This window comes from Chaetodon trifascialis, chromosome 15, assembly GCF_039877785.1.
Source record: "Chaetodon trifascialis isolate fChaTrf1 chromosome 15, fChaTrf1.hap1, whole genome shotgun sequence".
Taxonomy (NCBI): Eukaryota; Metazoa; Chordata; class Actinopteri; order Chaetodontiformes; family Chaetodontidae; genus Chaetodon; species Chaetodon trifascialis.
The window spans coordinates 22,548,597-22,565,143 of record NC_092070.1 but is presented as its reverse complement, the minus strand read 5'-3'; the positions used below and the strand labels follow the sequence as shown (position 1 = coordinate 22,565,143).

General features: G+C 45.1%; 2 protein-coding genes across 6 annotated transcripts; one reads left to right on the top strand and one right to left on the bottom strand.

The window, feature by feature from the left end:
- Nucleotides 1-571: 571 nt before the first annotated feature.
- ddx42 (DEAD (Asp-Glu-Ala-Asp) box helicase 42) lies at nucleotides 572-7,569 on the bottom strand. 2 transcript variants are annotated; one of them, XM_070980217.1, is made up of 18 exons: nucleotides 7,486-7,569; nucleotides 6,387-6,605; nucleotides 6,131-6,281; nucleotides 5,971-6,032; nucleotides 5,529-5,565; nucleotides 4,981-5,133; nucleotides 4,773-4,877; nucleotides 4,468-4,587; nucleotides 4,183-4,359; nucleotides 3,927-4,055; nucleotides 3,725-3,824; nucleotides 3,595-3,642; nucleotides 3,409-3,506; nucleotides 2,952-3,228; nucleotides 2,567-2,793; nucleotides 2,364-2,474; nucleotides 2,040-2,159; nucleotides 572-1,873 (listed from the first exon to the last, which is right to left on the bottom strand). In XM_070980217.1, the coding sequence occupies exons 2-18, from the start codon at nucleotides 6,596-6,598 to the stop codon at nucleotides 1,277-1,279; spliced, it is 2,724 nt and encodes a 907-aa protein (XP_070836318.1). In that variant the 5' UTR covers nucleotides 6,599-6,605; nucleotides 7,486-7,569; the 3' UTR covers nucleotides 572-1,276. The 2 variants fall into 2 exon arrangements, with proteins under 2 accessions (XP_070836318.1, XP_070836319.1); XM_070980218.1 differs by lacking the exon at nucleotides 5,529-5,565.
- Nucleotides 7,570-7,578: 9 nt separating this feature from the next.
- On the top strand, nucleotides 7,579-16,530 carry strada (STE20 related adaptor alpha). 4 transcript variants are annotated; one of them, XM_070980222.1, is made up of 13 exons: nucleotides 7,588-7,726; nucleotides 8,870-8,935; nucleotides 9,426-9,483; nucleotides 12,007-12,035; nucleotides 13,391-13,493; nucleotides 13,593-13,714; nucleotides 13,951-14,059; nucleotides 14,175-14,298; nucleotides 14,460-14,631; nucleotides 14,768-14,872; nucleotides 14,971-15,224; nucleotides 15,314-15,356; nucleotides 15,522-16,530. In XM_070980222.1, the coding sequence occupies exons 2-13, from the start codon at nucleotides 8,924-8,926 to the stop codon at nucleotides 15,675-15,677; spliced, it is 1,287 nt and encodes a 428-aa protein (XP_070836323.1). In that variant the 5' UTR covers nucleotides 7,588-7,726; nucleotides 8,870-8,923; the 3' UTR covers nucleotides 15,678-16,530. The 4 variants fall into 4 exon arrangements, with proteins under 4 accessions (XP_070836321.1, XP_070836323.1, XP_070836320.1 ...); XM_070980220.1 differs by lacking the exon at nucleotides 12,007-12,035 and having other exon boundaries at nucleotides 7,579-7,726; XM_070980219.1 differs by lacking the exons at nucleotides 9,426-9,483; nucleotides 12,007-12,035.
- The last annotated feature ends 17 nt before the right edge of the window (nucleotides 16,531-16,547 follow it).

Genomic DNA, 16,547 nt, shown 5'->3' with positions numbered 1-16,547 from the left:
GTGTAAAATCTCAATTTGCAAAGTTACTGTTTACTGTATCTGAAATATAAAGTAGCAGAAAATGGAAACGCTCAAGCAGCAGTAGAATGTGACCTAGTAGTGTACAATATAAGCACATTTCTGAGGCACTTGTAGTTTACTTGAACACAAACCTATTAATAAATGATCATGTTCATACCAAGCAGCAGTTTTTAGTACCCCCCAGTGGTCACAGTGTGAAACTGCAACCTTTCATGCTAACTGTCATGTAACCGTTAATTAAGTCAATATTTACTCATATTCTATTTGACTTAATCAAGAAAATCTAGAAAAAACAGTCTAAGAGCAACAGTCGTGATCATTAAGTTTATTTGCAAAGAGCGTAGTATGGAACCATCAATGTAATTCTAAAGACACTCATTTCTGATACAAAAACATTTGACAACAGGTCAAATTTGACAGATGGACAACAGGAGTATTGCAGATGTATCCGATGTGAGAAAAACATTATTACTATAGATTTTAGGTCTGAACAGAGCGCAACAGTTGTGCAGATGTGGGTGACAGTCTGACTGTCATAGAGAGCAGATACAAAAGTAGATGCCAAATGAGTCCTTTTTAATCAAAACTTAACGTTTTCCACACGTGAATGAACACTTGAAATTCCTCTCATACAAACAAATGCATCTTGAAAAACATTTCAAAAGCATAGAGAGACTAAATGCCAAGGAAAGGCACTAAAACTTCAATACAAGACACAAAAAGAGCTATACACACGTTTGTGGCATGGCTGGGAGTCACCACAGTGCCTTCACAATGAAACGGCTCTAAGAGTTAGCTTTGTAGATTACCAAAATGCAAACACACAAACACACTTGGCAGAGATCCAAAATAAAGCGTCAGCTTTGCAAGCACGAAAGCATGTTTGGAGCTCAGTGAGAGGAAACAAGACAACAACCAACACAACCTAACTCTGGATTGTTTACTGACAGCAGGATTCATCACGGCTCTACTGCTCGGCCCTAAAGATTAATAGTAACAACAGTCTTGATGGTATATGTACAGTGGCTGTCTCTGGGCTGCTCGTGTTCATCTGTCTGACACACACTGTAGAGCTCTGTCCAAATCAAGAGTTCCTAACCAACCTGACAGGACACTTCAATTCAAAGTCCACAAACCCCCCCTCTGGTCCTGTGCTTGTGTCAGCCTCTGATATGCTCTGCTACCTGCCTACACAAGAGACACGCTCATCATGGAGCAGTTGCTTGCACGTATTATTCTACTCATGTGTTTTTCTTTAGTTGTCCCATCTGCTCTTTCTACGTTTCGGTGGTTCAGGGACAGCAAAGCTATCATCTCCTCTGTCCCTCCCCTCCCCACTCCCCCTGTCTCCCCCGTCCCTCTCACTCCTCCGATCATCTCTGTCCCTCCTGCTCCCGTCTCCGTTGCGACTATCGCCGTGGCGGCTGCTGCTGTGGCGGTCTCGGTCCCCGTGGCGGTCCCGATCTCTGTCTCCATGGCGGTCCCGGTCTCCGTAGCGATCTTCTCCACTGTGCCGATCACTCCTGTCGCTGTGGCGGTGGTAGCTGTCTCCGTGGCGCCCCCGGTCCTCCCCGTGTCTGTCCCGTGAGCTGTCTCGCTGTGAGGGAGGAGCAGGCGGAGGGTAGCTGTGCTGTGAACTGGTCTGACTGGCGGGCACTGAGCTCAGGGAGCCGGCGCTGGCGAAGCCGGACATGGACAAGCTGATGCTCTGGGACCGCTCCGAGCCGTTGGCGGACTCTGTTGGCACGGAGCTCAGGCTGCCGGCGCTGGTCCAGCCTGACGAGCTGCTGGACTTGGCGCTGAGCTTTGGAGGGCCGCTGGATGCAGCCACAAAGTGACTCTTGTACTGAGCCTGGAAGAGAAGGAGACGTTGAGAAGAAAAGATTAAAAGAAATCCTTACTTTGAGACTGCAATTTAAGGATTTTGTGCCCCAAGACACAAGTGATTATGTTAAAAAAATCATATCAATAACTGTGACATAATAATTAATAGACAGACAGGAGGGGGACAGTTCTACCTGGAAGGCTTGTTTCATGGCAGACATGCGATCGCCCATTGCCCCCGTGGTTGGTTTGCTGTAGCCTTCGTAGCTACTAGTGGAAGACAACAAGCTGCTGCTGCTGCTGCTGCTGCGTTCCTGCAAAGCAACAGACAGTTAACACACATCACATCACAAAGCAACGTCTTGGCCATCACAGAGCTTTTCATGCTGTCAGAGGGTCAGAGTTTACAGAGGTCATCTGAGAGTTAACATTTGTTCATATGTTTATTTTTTACAGTGATTACTGTGATTATACCCACATTACAAAAACAGCTGATAGTGTAGTAATTAGTAACTCACAGAGCTGTCAGCTCCCAGGCCTGGTCTCTCTCTGTAACCCAGACCACCTCCACCAATATTCAGCTTCTTTCCTTTTCCACCCTTGAACCTGGATTTCCTGAACCAGGGATTCTGGGGAAAAAAAAAACAGCAGAGCAAAGTTAACTTAACTTGTTAACTGTATTTTTTTTTAATATATATATCATTTGACTTATTTCTCTCACCTGCATGGCTAAATCCATCAGTTCTTTGGACACGCCTTGATTAGCTCCCTCTAGATTTCTCACGAGGTCACCGGCGAACGTGGTGTCTTTGTTGGTGAGGTGAGTGTAAGCCACGCCTTTCTCTCCAGCACGACCGGTTCGACCAATCCTGTGCGTGTGTGTGTCGATGTCTCGTGCCACGTCGTAATTCACCACGGTGCGAATGGATGGGATGTCCAGACCGCGAGCTGGGGGGTGAGGGATGAAACAGGAAGCAGGAGAATGTTAAAAGATGTAATTTTATACGCTGAAACTATAGTTTTGTTATTCAGCTCTTTTACAGTCCACTAAACTGTGAACGCTCAAACAAAAGCTCCCATTTCCATCAACCTCGTCTTGTACTCACCAGCGACGTCAGTGGCCACCAGAACAGGCAGATTCTTTTTCTTGAAGTCGCTGATGACCTTGTTCCTCTCGCTCTGGTCCATGTCTCCGTGCAGGAGGCCCAGGCTGTAGCCCTCCTGCGTCAGGTTAGTAGCCAGCTCCTCACAGTTTGCCTTCTTGGTGACGAAGATCAGGACTGAGCCGGTGGAGGTGAACTCGACCAGCCGGCGGGTCAGCCAGCCCCACTTATCCGTCCCGCTGGGCAGCAGCTCCACCACCTGGGTCACGTCCTCATTGGCCTGGTCGGAAAGGACGACAATTAAAACATGGTCTGCATGCGTGTATTTATTTATTTAAACATTAAATACATTTAAAATTTTGACTGCCACATTCTTCAGGTGAAACATTACTTTGAAAGTGAAATTAACTGTTTGAAAAAAGCTTTTCTTTAATGTGTTTTAACGTGTGATGCTGCGCACCTCTCCGATGTCTCCCTGCACCACACGAATAGGATCTACCAGGATGTCTCTGGCAAGCCTCTCAATCTTCTTTCGGAACGTAGCGCTAAACAGAAGGGCTGCGGAGGAAATCATATCAAGAACGTTAAAAAAACACTATGAGCTTTGCTATTTCTGAACATCTTATTACTAAAAGAAGCCACTCACTCTGCCTGTCCGGGCGGACATGACTGGCGATGGATCTCACCTGATATTCTGAAAGGGAAAGGAGAAATAAGCTGCAGTGCACAAACAGCTTTGCAGCATCTTTGCTCCAGCACTGATAATGCAAACCCACCAAAGCCCATATCAAACATGCGATCTGCCTCATCAAACACCAGGTACGTCACTCTCTGCAGGGACGTGGCCTTCTTTTTCACGTGGTCAATCAGACGGCCCTGTGCAAACACACATCCACAGGAAATCCAGCATTTGTTGCAGCAGTGGAGTGTGCCTGAGAAGGCAGGTCAGAGACAAAACCTGGTTGTCTCTTCTCTTACCGGAGTGCACACCACAATCTCTGCTCCCTCCTGCAGAGCTTTGGCCTGCTCCCACATGCTGCCTCCTCCGTAAACCGCCACAGAACGCAATGAGTAGGCTTTTCCAAAGCGCTTACACTCTGCGTGGATCTGCAAACATTTAAAGCGACACACATTAGTGAACCAACTCGCTTAACGATGTATTTTTAGTTAACACTGAACCAAATATCCTCTGCACATTCACCAAGCCCGACCCCAGTTCCTTCCCAAATCTTACCTGCTGACAAAGCTCTCTGGTGGGACACACAATGACCGCGATTGGCCCTTCTCCTGCCTCCAGCTCCTTTTGGTCCATGATGTGAACCAGCATCGGCCAGATAAAAGCTGCAGTTTTGCCACTGCCAGTTTTTGCAATACCAATCATATCACGTCCAGACAGAGCTATGGGAACACCCTAAAACCCAGATTGAAGAAAACAACAAAACATGGACTCATTAGCTAAATAAATTAAAAAAGTTACTATTCAATTATGCTGCAACCTTAAGATAAACTTGCTCTGTACCTGGCACTGGATGGGCGTGGGCTGAGTGTACTCAGACTTGCGGATTTGGTGCATTAGCTGCTCATCAAAGCTGAAGTGCGCAAAACTAGTAGACGGCTTTGGAGGGGCAGCACCAGACACCTGAGAAGAACACAAAAAAGAAGAGATCAAACAACATTCAAGACACATTGTCTTCAAGGATTTTTTCCCCCTCAGCCAGCAGTTACAAATATGGCTGAAAATTGGATTCAAAACAAAAACGACAGAATCTATGTAATACCTACTGCATGGGCATCGTTTCAGCTGTGCACGACTCCCAGACTTACCCTCAAGTTCAGTTTCTGCCTTAACTCCAACACCTGAGTTCCAGTCAGGTTGCTGAGCTCCTCGTGCTCATTGTAGAAGTTTTTCTCAAAGGGTGGGTAATCAATCTATAGAAAAAAAGACAAAACAATTGCAAAATCACTCATATTACACATGTTAAACGAATAAAATGCTGATCCGTAGTTTAGTACTCAGTATCGTCAACTGCACCTCAGAGTGGTCAATGGGAGGGAGTGGCAAGATGATTTTCTTGGTGGCAGGGGCGATCGGGTTCCCGTCACTGTCATAATCTACGTTTTCCTCCTCCTCTTCTAGGGTCAGCCCGGCTGTGGGATTCTCTGCCATGTAGCGGAAGTAGGCTTCCTGCAGAGAGCACAGCACGCCATGTGAAACACAGAGCCGGTCTGCCGCTCGCCACAGCATCAAGGCAGCAGTAACTGACAAACACCCGACGAGACATTCAGCTTCATAACAGACGTAAGAATGACTGCTCACAATCTGATATCAACTAATCTGTCGCCTGCTGACATAAAAGACAATCAAACATGCTCTTTTTTCACACGTTCTAAACAAGAAGAATAATCTACAGAAGAAAAACAACTCCGTCTTTAATGATCCTAAATGCAACCTGCACGGCCAGATAGAGTGAAGGCAGGGGGCTTGGTAAGATTAGAGAGGACAGATTTAGGGAATGTTTGGTCTGGAGACCTCTCTGATCAATGGTGTAGTGGATGAAGAACTTTGGAGGGCTCACTCACTTGTTCATCTTCTTCTTCAATGTCATCACGAATACCCCTGAAATGACAAGCGGAGAAAAAAAAAACTTCCCTGCGGCTCGTTCATACACCCAAGACAGCCCACATCCCACTGACTAAAACCAGCCTGCTTACCTGATGATATCTATTAAGGCAGTAAAAACATTGCTGGATGTGCAACGTTTTGTGCCAATAATCAGAGAAACTAAGGTTGTAATTGGTGCATAAAGCTAAATGGCTATTGGTAGTGAATACATTTGTAAAAGCGGTGAATTATACAGGAGATCAACACAAATTAACAGTATGATTATCCCACATTAGCGGGCTTACACTTTCACTGACATAATAGTAATTCATTTGTGGGCAATTCTTTTTCCTTCTGTTCAAAATCTAATTTAAACACCTACATAAAGAAGTGATGAAAATCTTTTCACTCTTCACTTACTTGGCTGACTTTTTCTCCTTTTCCTTCTCCTCTAGTTTCCTCATGTCTTTAGCTGCTTGGTTCTGAAGGAGAAAGATAAAAAACATTAGGAGGAAGAGCAGGTTAAGCATTTGGAAGCAAAATACGGTTTGTTTCTGCCTGACTGTAAGTCTCCTCTCACCTCAACCTCTGCCATGAAGGCATCCAGTGGGTCATCTTCACTGTCTGAGCCCCCGCCTGACTTCATCTGCTGCCGTGTGGGAGAGTTCTCCGCCGGGATGTACGGCAGATCCACATTGCTGCTGGACTCCTCTTCATCGTCTTCAAAGTACCTTGTTAAAAATGATAAAGCCGCAGTTTTACAACACAAATCAGATCGTATACTGTTTTGTCAGGTGGCTGAACTCGTATGTGTACGGGACAGATGTAATACTCACGCATTTTCCTCGTCAAAGTTAGCTCTTTTGGTGCCTATTTTGTAGAATGAGGGGAGCTGCTGGTTCTTCCCATATCCCCCACCTGACCCCGTGGCTCCAAATGATGTGTGAGATTTATCAGTGAGCTGAGGTTCCTCTTTTTTCCCTGCGAGGGCGAATCCTCCGAACCCAAACCCTCGCTTCACACCCGGACCACCTTTGTTCCAGTTCATGGCTGTGCTGTGGAAACAAGAGAGGAAACAAGCGTTTTAAGTCTTAACATGTTATCCGTTATTACAGCAAACCGTGTTTGAAAAATGTGGCGTTTGCTTGTCCTTGGTTCTTTCTTGAAGGTCCCCCCAATAAAATGTGACTCAGCACTTGTCTGAATCACAGCAAGTTCTTCAGCCTGCCATTTAGAAAACAACTTACAGGAGGCGTATTTTGGTTGCTGTTTCACTTGACACAAGACCGATTATTATTCAAAAGGCCAAGTAATAAATGACTGCCATTCATTTTGCGGGTGAAGTCATGGTTTCGTTGAACAGAACAGAATTACCTGTCGTAGACACACAGTTTGGCTTTTATTGACGGCGACTTCCTCCCCTGCAGTAACATTAGCCACACAAACATAAAAGGTATATTACAATAAATACTAGCTGTGCATAAGACAGATACGTGTCCTCAGAAGCACGGTGCATTTATCAGGCATGATTAAAGTTGTGTTCTGCAGGAGGTTTATCAGTCTGAGGAGCAGACGTCACGTTAAACATGCCAACTGAAAGTTAGTTAGCCACTTGCTAAATGCAACGATTAAACAATTTAATCAAAGCAACGCGATTTAGCTGCTAGCTCGGGCGGTTAGTTTGCATTAAAGAAATTGATAACGGCATAACACTGGTCACGAGCTGTATAACGTTTGCTATACATAACGTTAGCATTAGCTTAAGGCCGCAAAACGAGGCCGAGGTGGGGGGTGTGTTGTGAGGCTGGTCGACACTTTCCCGTAAATGTGGTTTAGTTAGGGTGCCTGTCCCGACCCCGTGCAGTCTACGATAACATTGTTCGTTGACTTACTGCGTCGGTAATTATGCAACAGTAGCTAAAGGGGTACATTTACCTGTTTATGATGCCCGTAAACGCTCCACTGTAGTCAGTACACTGAGCGCTGGTTACGTCATCTGCCCGCGCTGAGTTTCACTGTGGGTGTGTCGTCATTGTCGCGCGACACGACGCCAAATCGAGACAGCGTACTAGAGAGAGCTGCCAAAACATCCGCTGGAGAAGATGGTTCGCTAAAGAAGTTATCCAAAAATATAATATTACGCCAACAAGGCCTTGCTGTTCCAAACAACATATCGGTAAGTTAATAAAACATTAACGTAACGCAATTTCTTGTTGCTAAAATTAGTCAAGCTAGCTGCTTTAGCTAACAGTAATTTACTGTTGCTAGCCTGCGCCCTCCATCATGGCAACATTAGCAAGTCACTAGCAAGAATTGAGTTGTTCTTGTGACGAATGTGCGATAAATTAGTCATTTGTTTTTTCTTCAAATGATCAGAATACTCCGTTTCCTATCGTTAGAAATCAGCATTTCTGTGTTTGCGTCGTAACATTATTCAAGCATGAATATTGCTTGGTTTGAACCTTTAATATCAGTATGGAAAGTATCATCACTTCAGCCAGCAATAACCACTGAGAGGTCCTCTGGCTCTAGACTTACATTACATTTAATAAACTCTTCTGCAAGTAACAACTTGCATGCATACTATGCATTAGGGAAGACACGCTACTATGCTTTCAAAGTATGATGTTTTTTCTACAGATGTGCGCTAATGTGCTGCTTTTTTTTTGGAGTACACGTATAGATTATAATCTGCAGTAAAGTACAGCAATCTATTTACTTTCTGAGGACAGCAAGGACATTTGGAGCAAACTCACAGATTCAGTTATTATTATTATTATTATTATTATTATTACACTCTATAATTCAGAATCAGTGCATGATAGACTGACTACTTATATGATCAAAGATTATGTCAAGTTTTCAAACTGTCTATACTAAAAGAATGTTGCCTCTGGCAGGTAACAGTACACCAGAGTACAAATCAGCTTTCGCCACCAGACAGAAGATTTAGAGTCCAACAGGCTTGACTGAACAGGTCGTGAGAGTTTGGGTTAAGTTGGGCTGAGTCGGCCTCAAACTATTGAATGTGAAAGCAAGTCATTAAATTGATTATACTGCAGCTACTTATTCATAGTGCCTGGTGTAATATATGTTTGTACTATTTGTTTTGTTGTTTGGTTAAATGTTGTGCTTGTTATGTATGTGAAACAGTGTACACCTCGGCCTGCAAGTCAAATTTCAGAAAAATATACTGATAATAAAGTTAAATCAAATCAAATAAGGAGCATGATAGACAACCGCAACTGACTTTTGTCCCCAGCAGGAGGAGACAAGCAGAGACGTTCTCTTCCTCAACGTTTTTCATGTGTCTTCACAGGTACCTCCTGCCCGTGTTTTCAGCTTTTCATATGTAACACAAGAAAGAGGATCCATGTCTTTTCTTGTAAGTGTTTGCCAGGTACCTCCTGTTTTTAGACATAAAGACATTCACAAGGCCAATGAAATCTAATGCAAGATTTAGGATTATATTTCCAGAGCTCAAATCATTTTCTTTGGTCCAGAAAAAGTCTTAAACCCTGTAAGAGAATCGGCCTTTGATCACATCTGTGACAGCTTTCAATGCAAGCAGCAAGTAACTATTTTTATCATGACAGGACAATAATGCAGTTATATTTATAAAGTTCTTACAAAGACCAGTTTGCCGAGTCACCCAGCACTGCTTGCAGACACAAAAAGGCTGCATGAAATTGGCTTTCTGTAAATTGTCTGTCTCTTCTACACAAGTGCCAAAAGTACTACAGCTGCAAAGTCATCTTGAATCATCTTTATTCAGCTGCTTTAAGTGTGTTTGTGACCTGTGGAGCATTTTCTTATTCTCGCTTGCATTTTCTCCCTTTCTTCCATGTCTGTCATTAACCCTCTGTGTCTGTCAGCGCTGGGTATCTGAGAAATTGAGTGTGGAGAGCCTGCGAGATTTGGAGTTATTTGGAGGTGAGACCCGAGGCGAACCAAGATACAACAAAAGGGTTCAGTATTCCTGAAGCACTGCTTACACGTTAGGTCCCTCATCATTGCAAACAGAAAACAGCATTCTGTTGGAGTTGAAGCTTTGCTCTTAGTGGCTGCTTGCTCTGCTTCTCAGGTGTTATCCTTGAATTACAGTTCTGAAAGTTTTCCATCCAGTCAATCAGTCATCTGTACTCTACTTAAGTGTCTCGTTGTTTCTGTTTGCTACAGTAATTTATCAGAGGATGGTACAAACAAAATCCCTCTTTAAGCAATGTCTCATGTGGGCTTGTCATGTAAAACGTCTGTGCCGTTTGATTTAATGCTACTTGTGAATGTGTTTATCTTGCGCGTAAAAAGGTGGCACACTTGTTTTTGGCTGTTAAGTATTTTCTTTTGCCTTTATACCTAAATTCGATCACATTTGCTTTGAATTCAGTCAGAGCTTCTGGCATGTCAGATATAGATATAACAAAGTATAGAAATCGGCGCGGTGTCGAGCTTTAAGATAGTTGAGCTTGAGGCAGCATGCGCTAGTTTTCAAGCTTTATTGCTGCACTCACGCTATGATGAAATTAATATGAGCTGATAGCTGGAAAAACAGTGGTACTTACAAACAGAAGCTGGGCTGGTGCATTTCCGACATAGTGTCGTGAAATTTTAGATTTCTAGCCGTCCAAGGATAATCCAAATCAACAGCTACATGTACGCCACAACAATACAACTCATTTTATGAACACAAACTATTTAAAATAAGCACAGAACAAGTCATTTAATTGAATTCTCTTGATGAAGAACATTTGCCAACTTTATTATTCATGACTGCAACTTAAAGCCAGCAGAAACTTTTGCCAGTTGTGATGAGGAAGTTCCTGGTCTTGCAGGGTTCACAGCTTTTCAAGTCCTACAGATCGTTTCACATTACGCAGCATTCGGTTAATTTAATTAGTGAGTGAAGGAAGCGTAGTGTTATCAGCTGGCTGCAGGAGCCACGGTTTCAGCTAATCAGACTGCAGAGAGTTTGATCTGTTTTTGTTTTCACCAGGATGTCAGACTTGCCCACTCACACTGAGTTTATCTCAATCCTGCACTTCCAACTCATTCACACATGTCAGATGACTCATTATGTGTTGAAATAGTGCAAAGCTGGCAGGTTATTAGAGGCCAAGACTGTCACTCATTTCAGGGCCGGTAGCTTTTCATTTTTCTTCCTGCAGTGTGTGCAGAATATGTTTGTCACAGTAGAAAATAAATGTGATGTTGACAGTGGTTTAGAGATGTGTTGGGGTATAGTTATATTGGAGATTGGTGTAGTTGGCAGCTCAGAACAGATCTACACCTCTATGTTTAATTGTGTGATGGAGCCAAGGACCACCAGAGCTGCACTTACGGTGTGCTCACACGTTGTAGAAAAGAAAAACAGAAAATGGCTGACATCAGAGCTGAAACTGGGATACTTCCTGTTTTAGCTGTGGGCTTCAGCGTCGCCTCTCTAGGAGGGTTTGAGGTGAAATGTCTTTTTCATTCTCACAGTTCTTGAATTATGTTCTCATTCACTTTCTGCCACGTAGCTTTTCCCAGCATTCTGTGAACTGAACCACCCACCTTCTGCTGCACAGCTGATTCGATCGGTTCAGTTTTCACAGAAGTAAACAAACAGTTATGTCGAACTTGGTCAACACTTTGCAAATTTGAGCCCTGAGAAAGTACTTCTTCACAAAATCGTACTTGTTAAGAAAATGGCCTTAAGGCCTGGATGGTTTGTGCTTTTACTATTTATCATCAGTATTTTTTAACAGGCTGGAACTTTTGAACGACTGTCTGCTGATTTCTTTCCAAAATGTCTTACAAGCCAGAGGCTGCATTTGTCAACCCTGGCTGGTTCCAGTGTGTGTGTCAGTTGTTCGTTTATCCTTTAAAGTTCATTAATAAACACTGTCATTTTTGGCTCATTGTTGAGGCTTTTGTGTATTATGGAAAGGTTCTGCGGTGGGATTATGCTTTCCTTCTTTGCAAGCTTCGCCTCATTTTCATTTTCTCGCGGGCAGATCATCACTTCATGTTGCATGTTTGTTCAGGTGTATCATTTCTGTTTTGGCTGCGCTGCGTTCCCATTGCCTTACATGACATCTGGGAAGAACCTGCAGGCTTTAGGTAGATGGTTTTTAAATTTTTCATTTGCTTTGGTAAGGAAATATTCAGTGTTTTGTGCAGATATAAGCACTTTACTGGGGTAATTTCTGCATTTCACTTTAATCATATTCCCACAATTTAACATGAAGACAGTCTGTATTGATAATGATGCGCAGTTTGTCTGTGGTCACCTGAAAGACTGCTGGTTCAGACAAATCCTTTTATTGATGTGCAAGCCAGCTAAGGCCATCTATCAGACTCCCACTGCCAGACGCTGCACTTCCCAGTTCCAGAGCTGCTCTAAACACAGATCCTTCTCTTGTTTTGTGTGTGTGTACATGTCTTTATGTCATTGATGTGGTTTTTCTACCCCAGAGCAAGCTCAGGGACTCTCTCACAGGAAAGTAAGTGTGGTACTCCTGTCACTGCATTATCATCCCCCATTTGCCTTGTGCGTGCATGCGTGTGTGTGTGTGCGCACAGATTTCTATTAGAGGAAACCACGAACCCCCCGAGGCTTTTGCACTTATGCATGAGTGTGTAGTTCATGACACGCGCTGCCCACGCTCATAGCTTAGGAGACCTCACCTCATTCACCAGGGCTTCTGTTGGGGAAGGCGGGGAAAAGGTAGCGTGTCAGTCAAGCTTTTGTCCTCTAAAACAGAGCGAACAGTCCTGTCCGAGTCCTCAGTGTGCTGCTAACATGTCGGCTCCAGGTAGCTGCTTCGTTGTGGGTTTTGGTGTCACCTCACTAAAAGTCAAACTGTTGGTGTGTGTTTGCGTTTTGACACTGCTTGTCTGTGCCGACGGCCTGCTGTCGATGGTGAACTGACGGTGTCGCACCGAGATGTCGCTCACTGTGTGTCCCCGCTGTAGATGGACGGAGCTCCCTGTGATCAGCTTCAGCAATGCATGGCCACCTCTGCTAGATCTGATCACATCTGTACAGCAGCCTGTGTGATTAGATCGACACGTACAGACCTTAACTGAGGGCTGCTGTAGCATGTCTGACTTTGCCGCCATGTCAGTTTTAATGTACAGTCTGTGAAGCTTCACGTTCGGAGATCAGACCAAACATGGAACGACTCTCAGAGGCGTGTGTGCACCTCTGATCTGGATCTTGAAGTCACTTCTCTCCAGGAGGATACAAATCCGCTCAAGGAAGTGCACTCCTCTCATTTTGAATGTGCGTCACCATGAAAACAGTCCAAACATTCACACAGCTTGCCTTCATTTGCCTCCACGGCTTTCTCCCGCAGTCTGTCCATTTCCATCATTTGAGTGGCGATAAATTGATGGAATTCAGGAGTCCTCACTGCCAAGAATATTCATTTTTCTCCACGTATTTTTGTGATGCACAAATCTGACAGACAGAGGAAGGCAAGGCCTGTGTGTAGGCTGGACTCTGTATTGGATATTCTGTTTACAGTGCTGTTTTTAGAGAAGCAGTAGTTAACTGATCAATAAGCAATTCTTATGGTTTCACAAATACTGATACAGTTTAAATTTCTCGGGCCATAAAAACAACAAATGCAGTTTACGTGACGTGGATTTCTTGTTATTTTCTTTAGCTAGTGCCAGGGGTCTTGCTAACCCCCTCCCCCCCCCGTCCTTTGGTGGTCTTCTAACAGCTCTCACACATATGACCCTCCCTCCAGTAGTCACTCACACACTCTTTAACACAGTCCTGCTCTGTAGGACGTGAAGTCAGTGTCACAAGCCGCCTTCATCCGCTCTGTTTCCTCCCATCTGCCTCCAGGCCCATGAGGACAGCCAGGAGAGTCTGAGCTCCCTCCCACGGCGGGACACCATGGGCAGCTTCCTCCCTGACAGCAGCTCCTATGAGCTACTCACTGTTATTGGTATGTAGAGGCACAACACGAGTATTCAAAAGCCAAGGACTGGACGATACTTGCGTAACGGTGACATGAGCAGTTATAAAAATGAAGCGTGTTTTCCAGGTCGGGGCTTGGACGACTTGATGACAGTGAACTTGGCTCGATACAGACCCACTGGGGAGCACGTAGCCATCCGGCGGATTGACTTGGAGTCGTGCACTAATGACATGGTTACCTACCTGCAGGTCTGCATTAGCACCTGACTCGGCTCCTCTGTAGTCTTTGCCTCTCTCTCGTTAGTCGTTAAATTCCTTCTTTCATCTCGCTGCTTCATTGGGAACACTTACGTAACGCTTGTGTTCTGATTAACTTTCCTGTCTTTACTGCTCACCTTCATATCTCTAATTAGAGTCAGAGTCGTCTTGTCTGCCTGTTTCTTCTTGACAGAATAAGAAGTCATTTCTTTTTCTCTACCTTCCAGGGCGAACTACATGTGTCAAAGCTGTTTCACCACCCCAGTATTTTACCCTACAAGAGCGTCTTTATAGCTGAAAATGAGCTGTGGGTCATCACCCCCTTCATGGCTTACGGTAAGAAATACAGTTAATCTGTTTTATTATAGTATGTTACCAGTTTAAAAGCAGCCTGTACTAATAGAGGACAGCTTCCTCATCAGGATTATCTGTGTGTGTGATGGTCTTTCAGGCTCAGCCAGAGATCTGATCTGCACACATTTCACTGACGGTATGAGTGAGCTGACCATCGCGTACATTTTGCTGGGCATGCTCAAAGCTCTAGAATACATCCACCACATGGGATATGTGCACCGGTAAGACTCACGTCTGCACTGGGTTTGACTTTATGTGTCTCTTTCTCTGGTTAACTATAGTTTGATGCAGGCTGACCAGGACTAACATGCCAATCTAACCTCACTTGTTAATACAGGTCAGTGCGACATTCAGGGTCTGAACTGTGTTTGTTTATGTGCAGGAGTGTGAAGGCCAGCCACGTGTTGATCTCAGCAGACGGACAGGTCTGCATGTCAGGTCTACGGAGCATCTTCAGTCTGATCCGTCACGGCCAGAGGGCCAGAGTTGTTCACGACTTCCCTCAGTACAGCGTCAAGGTGCTGCCCTGGCTCAGCCCTGAGGTGCTGCAGCAGGTACAGTCCTGCATTCCTCCACAAACAAGCGTTATATGACACTGTGATGATACTGTGCCTGATTTATCAGCTAATTTACAGGGAGCTGGATGAGAAATGGTGAAAATTGATAGTAAATGTGGATTTATTTTCTCAGAACCTGCAGGGCTACGACTCTCGGTCAGACATCTACAGCCTGGGCATCACAGCCTGTGAGCTGGCCAATGGACATGTGCCCTTCAAAGACATGCCAGCTACACAGGTGAGAGGTTGACACTGATCAAAGGGTCGCATCATGAAGCTGTTCCCCTGAAATCAAAGGTGAACGCAACACTCTCCATATCCCCTTCGTGTCCACAGATGCTGCTGGAGAAGCTGAATGGGACGGTGCCGTGTTTGCTGGACACCACCACCATCCCACCAGAGGAGCTGTCACTCAAACCGTCTCGCTCCGGCGCCGACTCTGGGATCTGCGAGGGTCCAGGAGCCGGAGGTGTTCGGCACTCCAACGGAGAGCCGTCCTCTTCATCAGCGGGACACCCCTACAACCGGACGTTCTCCCCACTCTTCCACGCCTTTGTCGAGCTGTGTCTACAGCGGGACCCAGAGAAGAGGTCGGCCTCTCTCCCTGTATGTTTGAATACTGCGTAGAACATGTTTGAACTTTGAAGACATGAATTGTTTTCCCTTTGCTCTCCTTCAGACCGTCTGCCACCACTCTCGTAGGCCATCCCTTCTTTAAACAGGTGTGTAAGATGCCAGATTGTTACTGTTTTATTATGTGTGACTGTTCCCTTTTACCTCTTACTTTACAAAAAAACCTAACATTTCATCTTATTAGCTAAAAACATGTCCGTATCTCCACCATACGCTTTACTTACTGTCCTCCACGTTATTTTTCGCCCTCTCAGATCAAACGCCGGCCCTCAGAGGCGCTGCCTGAGCTGCTGCGGCCCGTGTCGCCCATCACCAGCTACGAGAGCTCCCAGGCGCAGGACTCTCCCTCTGGACTGGCCAGTCTGGAGTCGGGCCTCAGCCACCTGGAAGTGGACGACTGGGACTTCTGACAGCGGAGGACTCGGTGGGGAGACACTTGTAGGAGTCTGACGGGACACTCTTTGAGCGTTCGGGACATTTGTTTTTGTAACGGTCCCCTTGTACATAATTCACATGTCAAACTAAAAAGAGTTGCTGTTCTCAGACAGAGGTTAAAAGCCAGCAGCCATCTTGCCTCTTTTTGACGTCTCTCGCACGCTTCGGTTCTCTAGGTATGCACAGACTCTTGCACTGCACTGATGGCCTCTCTCTCTTTACTTCACACACTCACACCTGTTTACAGATCGTATTCACATGACGAGCCCCCTGGAGCCGAACGCGACCGGGCTCCTCCGTCCTCATGCTAAGGTTTCAGAGGACGGTTTGTGGATCTAGATGCAGCTGAGATGAATCAGTGGGAAGCTGCTACTGAATATTCACAGGGGACACTCTACCTCTTATTTGAACATGGCCGCTTGGCGTGGCCCATCTGCTCAGTGGGACCACCGGTCCTCACAGCTCACTCAGCCCTCTCTACACCAGATGGGAGGTCTCAACTTTTGTCCCAAGGGTCAACTTAACAAACAGCATGCATCCACGTTTCTCAGCTCTCTGCCTGTGTTACGGCGTACACGACACCTCGTGCTTCACACGTCACTTTTGTTGCAGAGGTTAAGCATTAACACCTGTTTAGTTTCACCCTCAGAGCTTAGAAGTGTGTTTCCTCGAGCTTACTCTGGGTGTGATGTTACTTATGTGAATGTTACATTGGTGCTTGTTTTGTCTGCTTGTACATTCGAAAGTGAGGGCAAAGCAAAGTGTTGCAAATGTCAAACGTGACTTTTAACAATAAATATTGTTCACTTTGATGTTTTACCTCGATGGTGCCACACAGAGAGACG

What these genes read in the sequence shown, in the direction of transcription:
- ddx42 (XM_070980217.1), bottom strand. Translation starts at nt 6,598, where the DNA reads ATGAACTGGAACAAAGGTGGTCCGGGTGTGAAGCGAGGGTTTGGGTTC. An exon ending in TGTCCGCCCGGACAGGCAGA is followed by an intron (nt 3,507 to 3,594) that starts GTGAGTGGCTTC and finishes TTTCCTCCGCAG; the next exon opens with CCCTTCTGTTTAGCGCTACG. An exon ending in TGATGGATTTAGCCATGCAG is followed by an intron (nt 2,475 to 2,566) that starts GTGAGAGAAATA and finishes TTTTTTCCCCAG; the next exon opens with AATCCCTGGTTCAGGAAATC.
- strada (XM_070980222.1), top strand. An exon ending in AGGGACTCTCTCACAGGAAA is followed by an intron (nt 12,036 to 13,390) that starts GTAAGTGTGGTA and finishes ATCTGCCTCCAG; the next exon opens with GCCCATGAGGACAGCCAGGA. An exon ending in ACATGGTTACCTACCTGCAG is followed by an intron (nt 13,715 to 13,950) that starts GTCTGCATTAGC and finishes TCTACCTTCCAG; the next exon opens with GGCGAACTACATGTGTCAAA.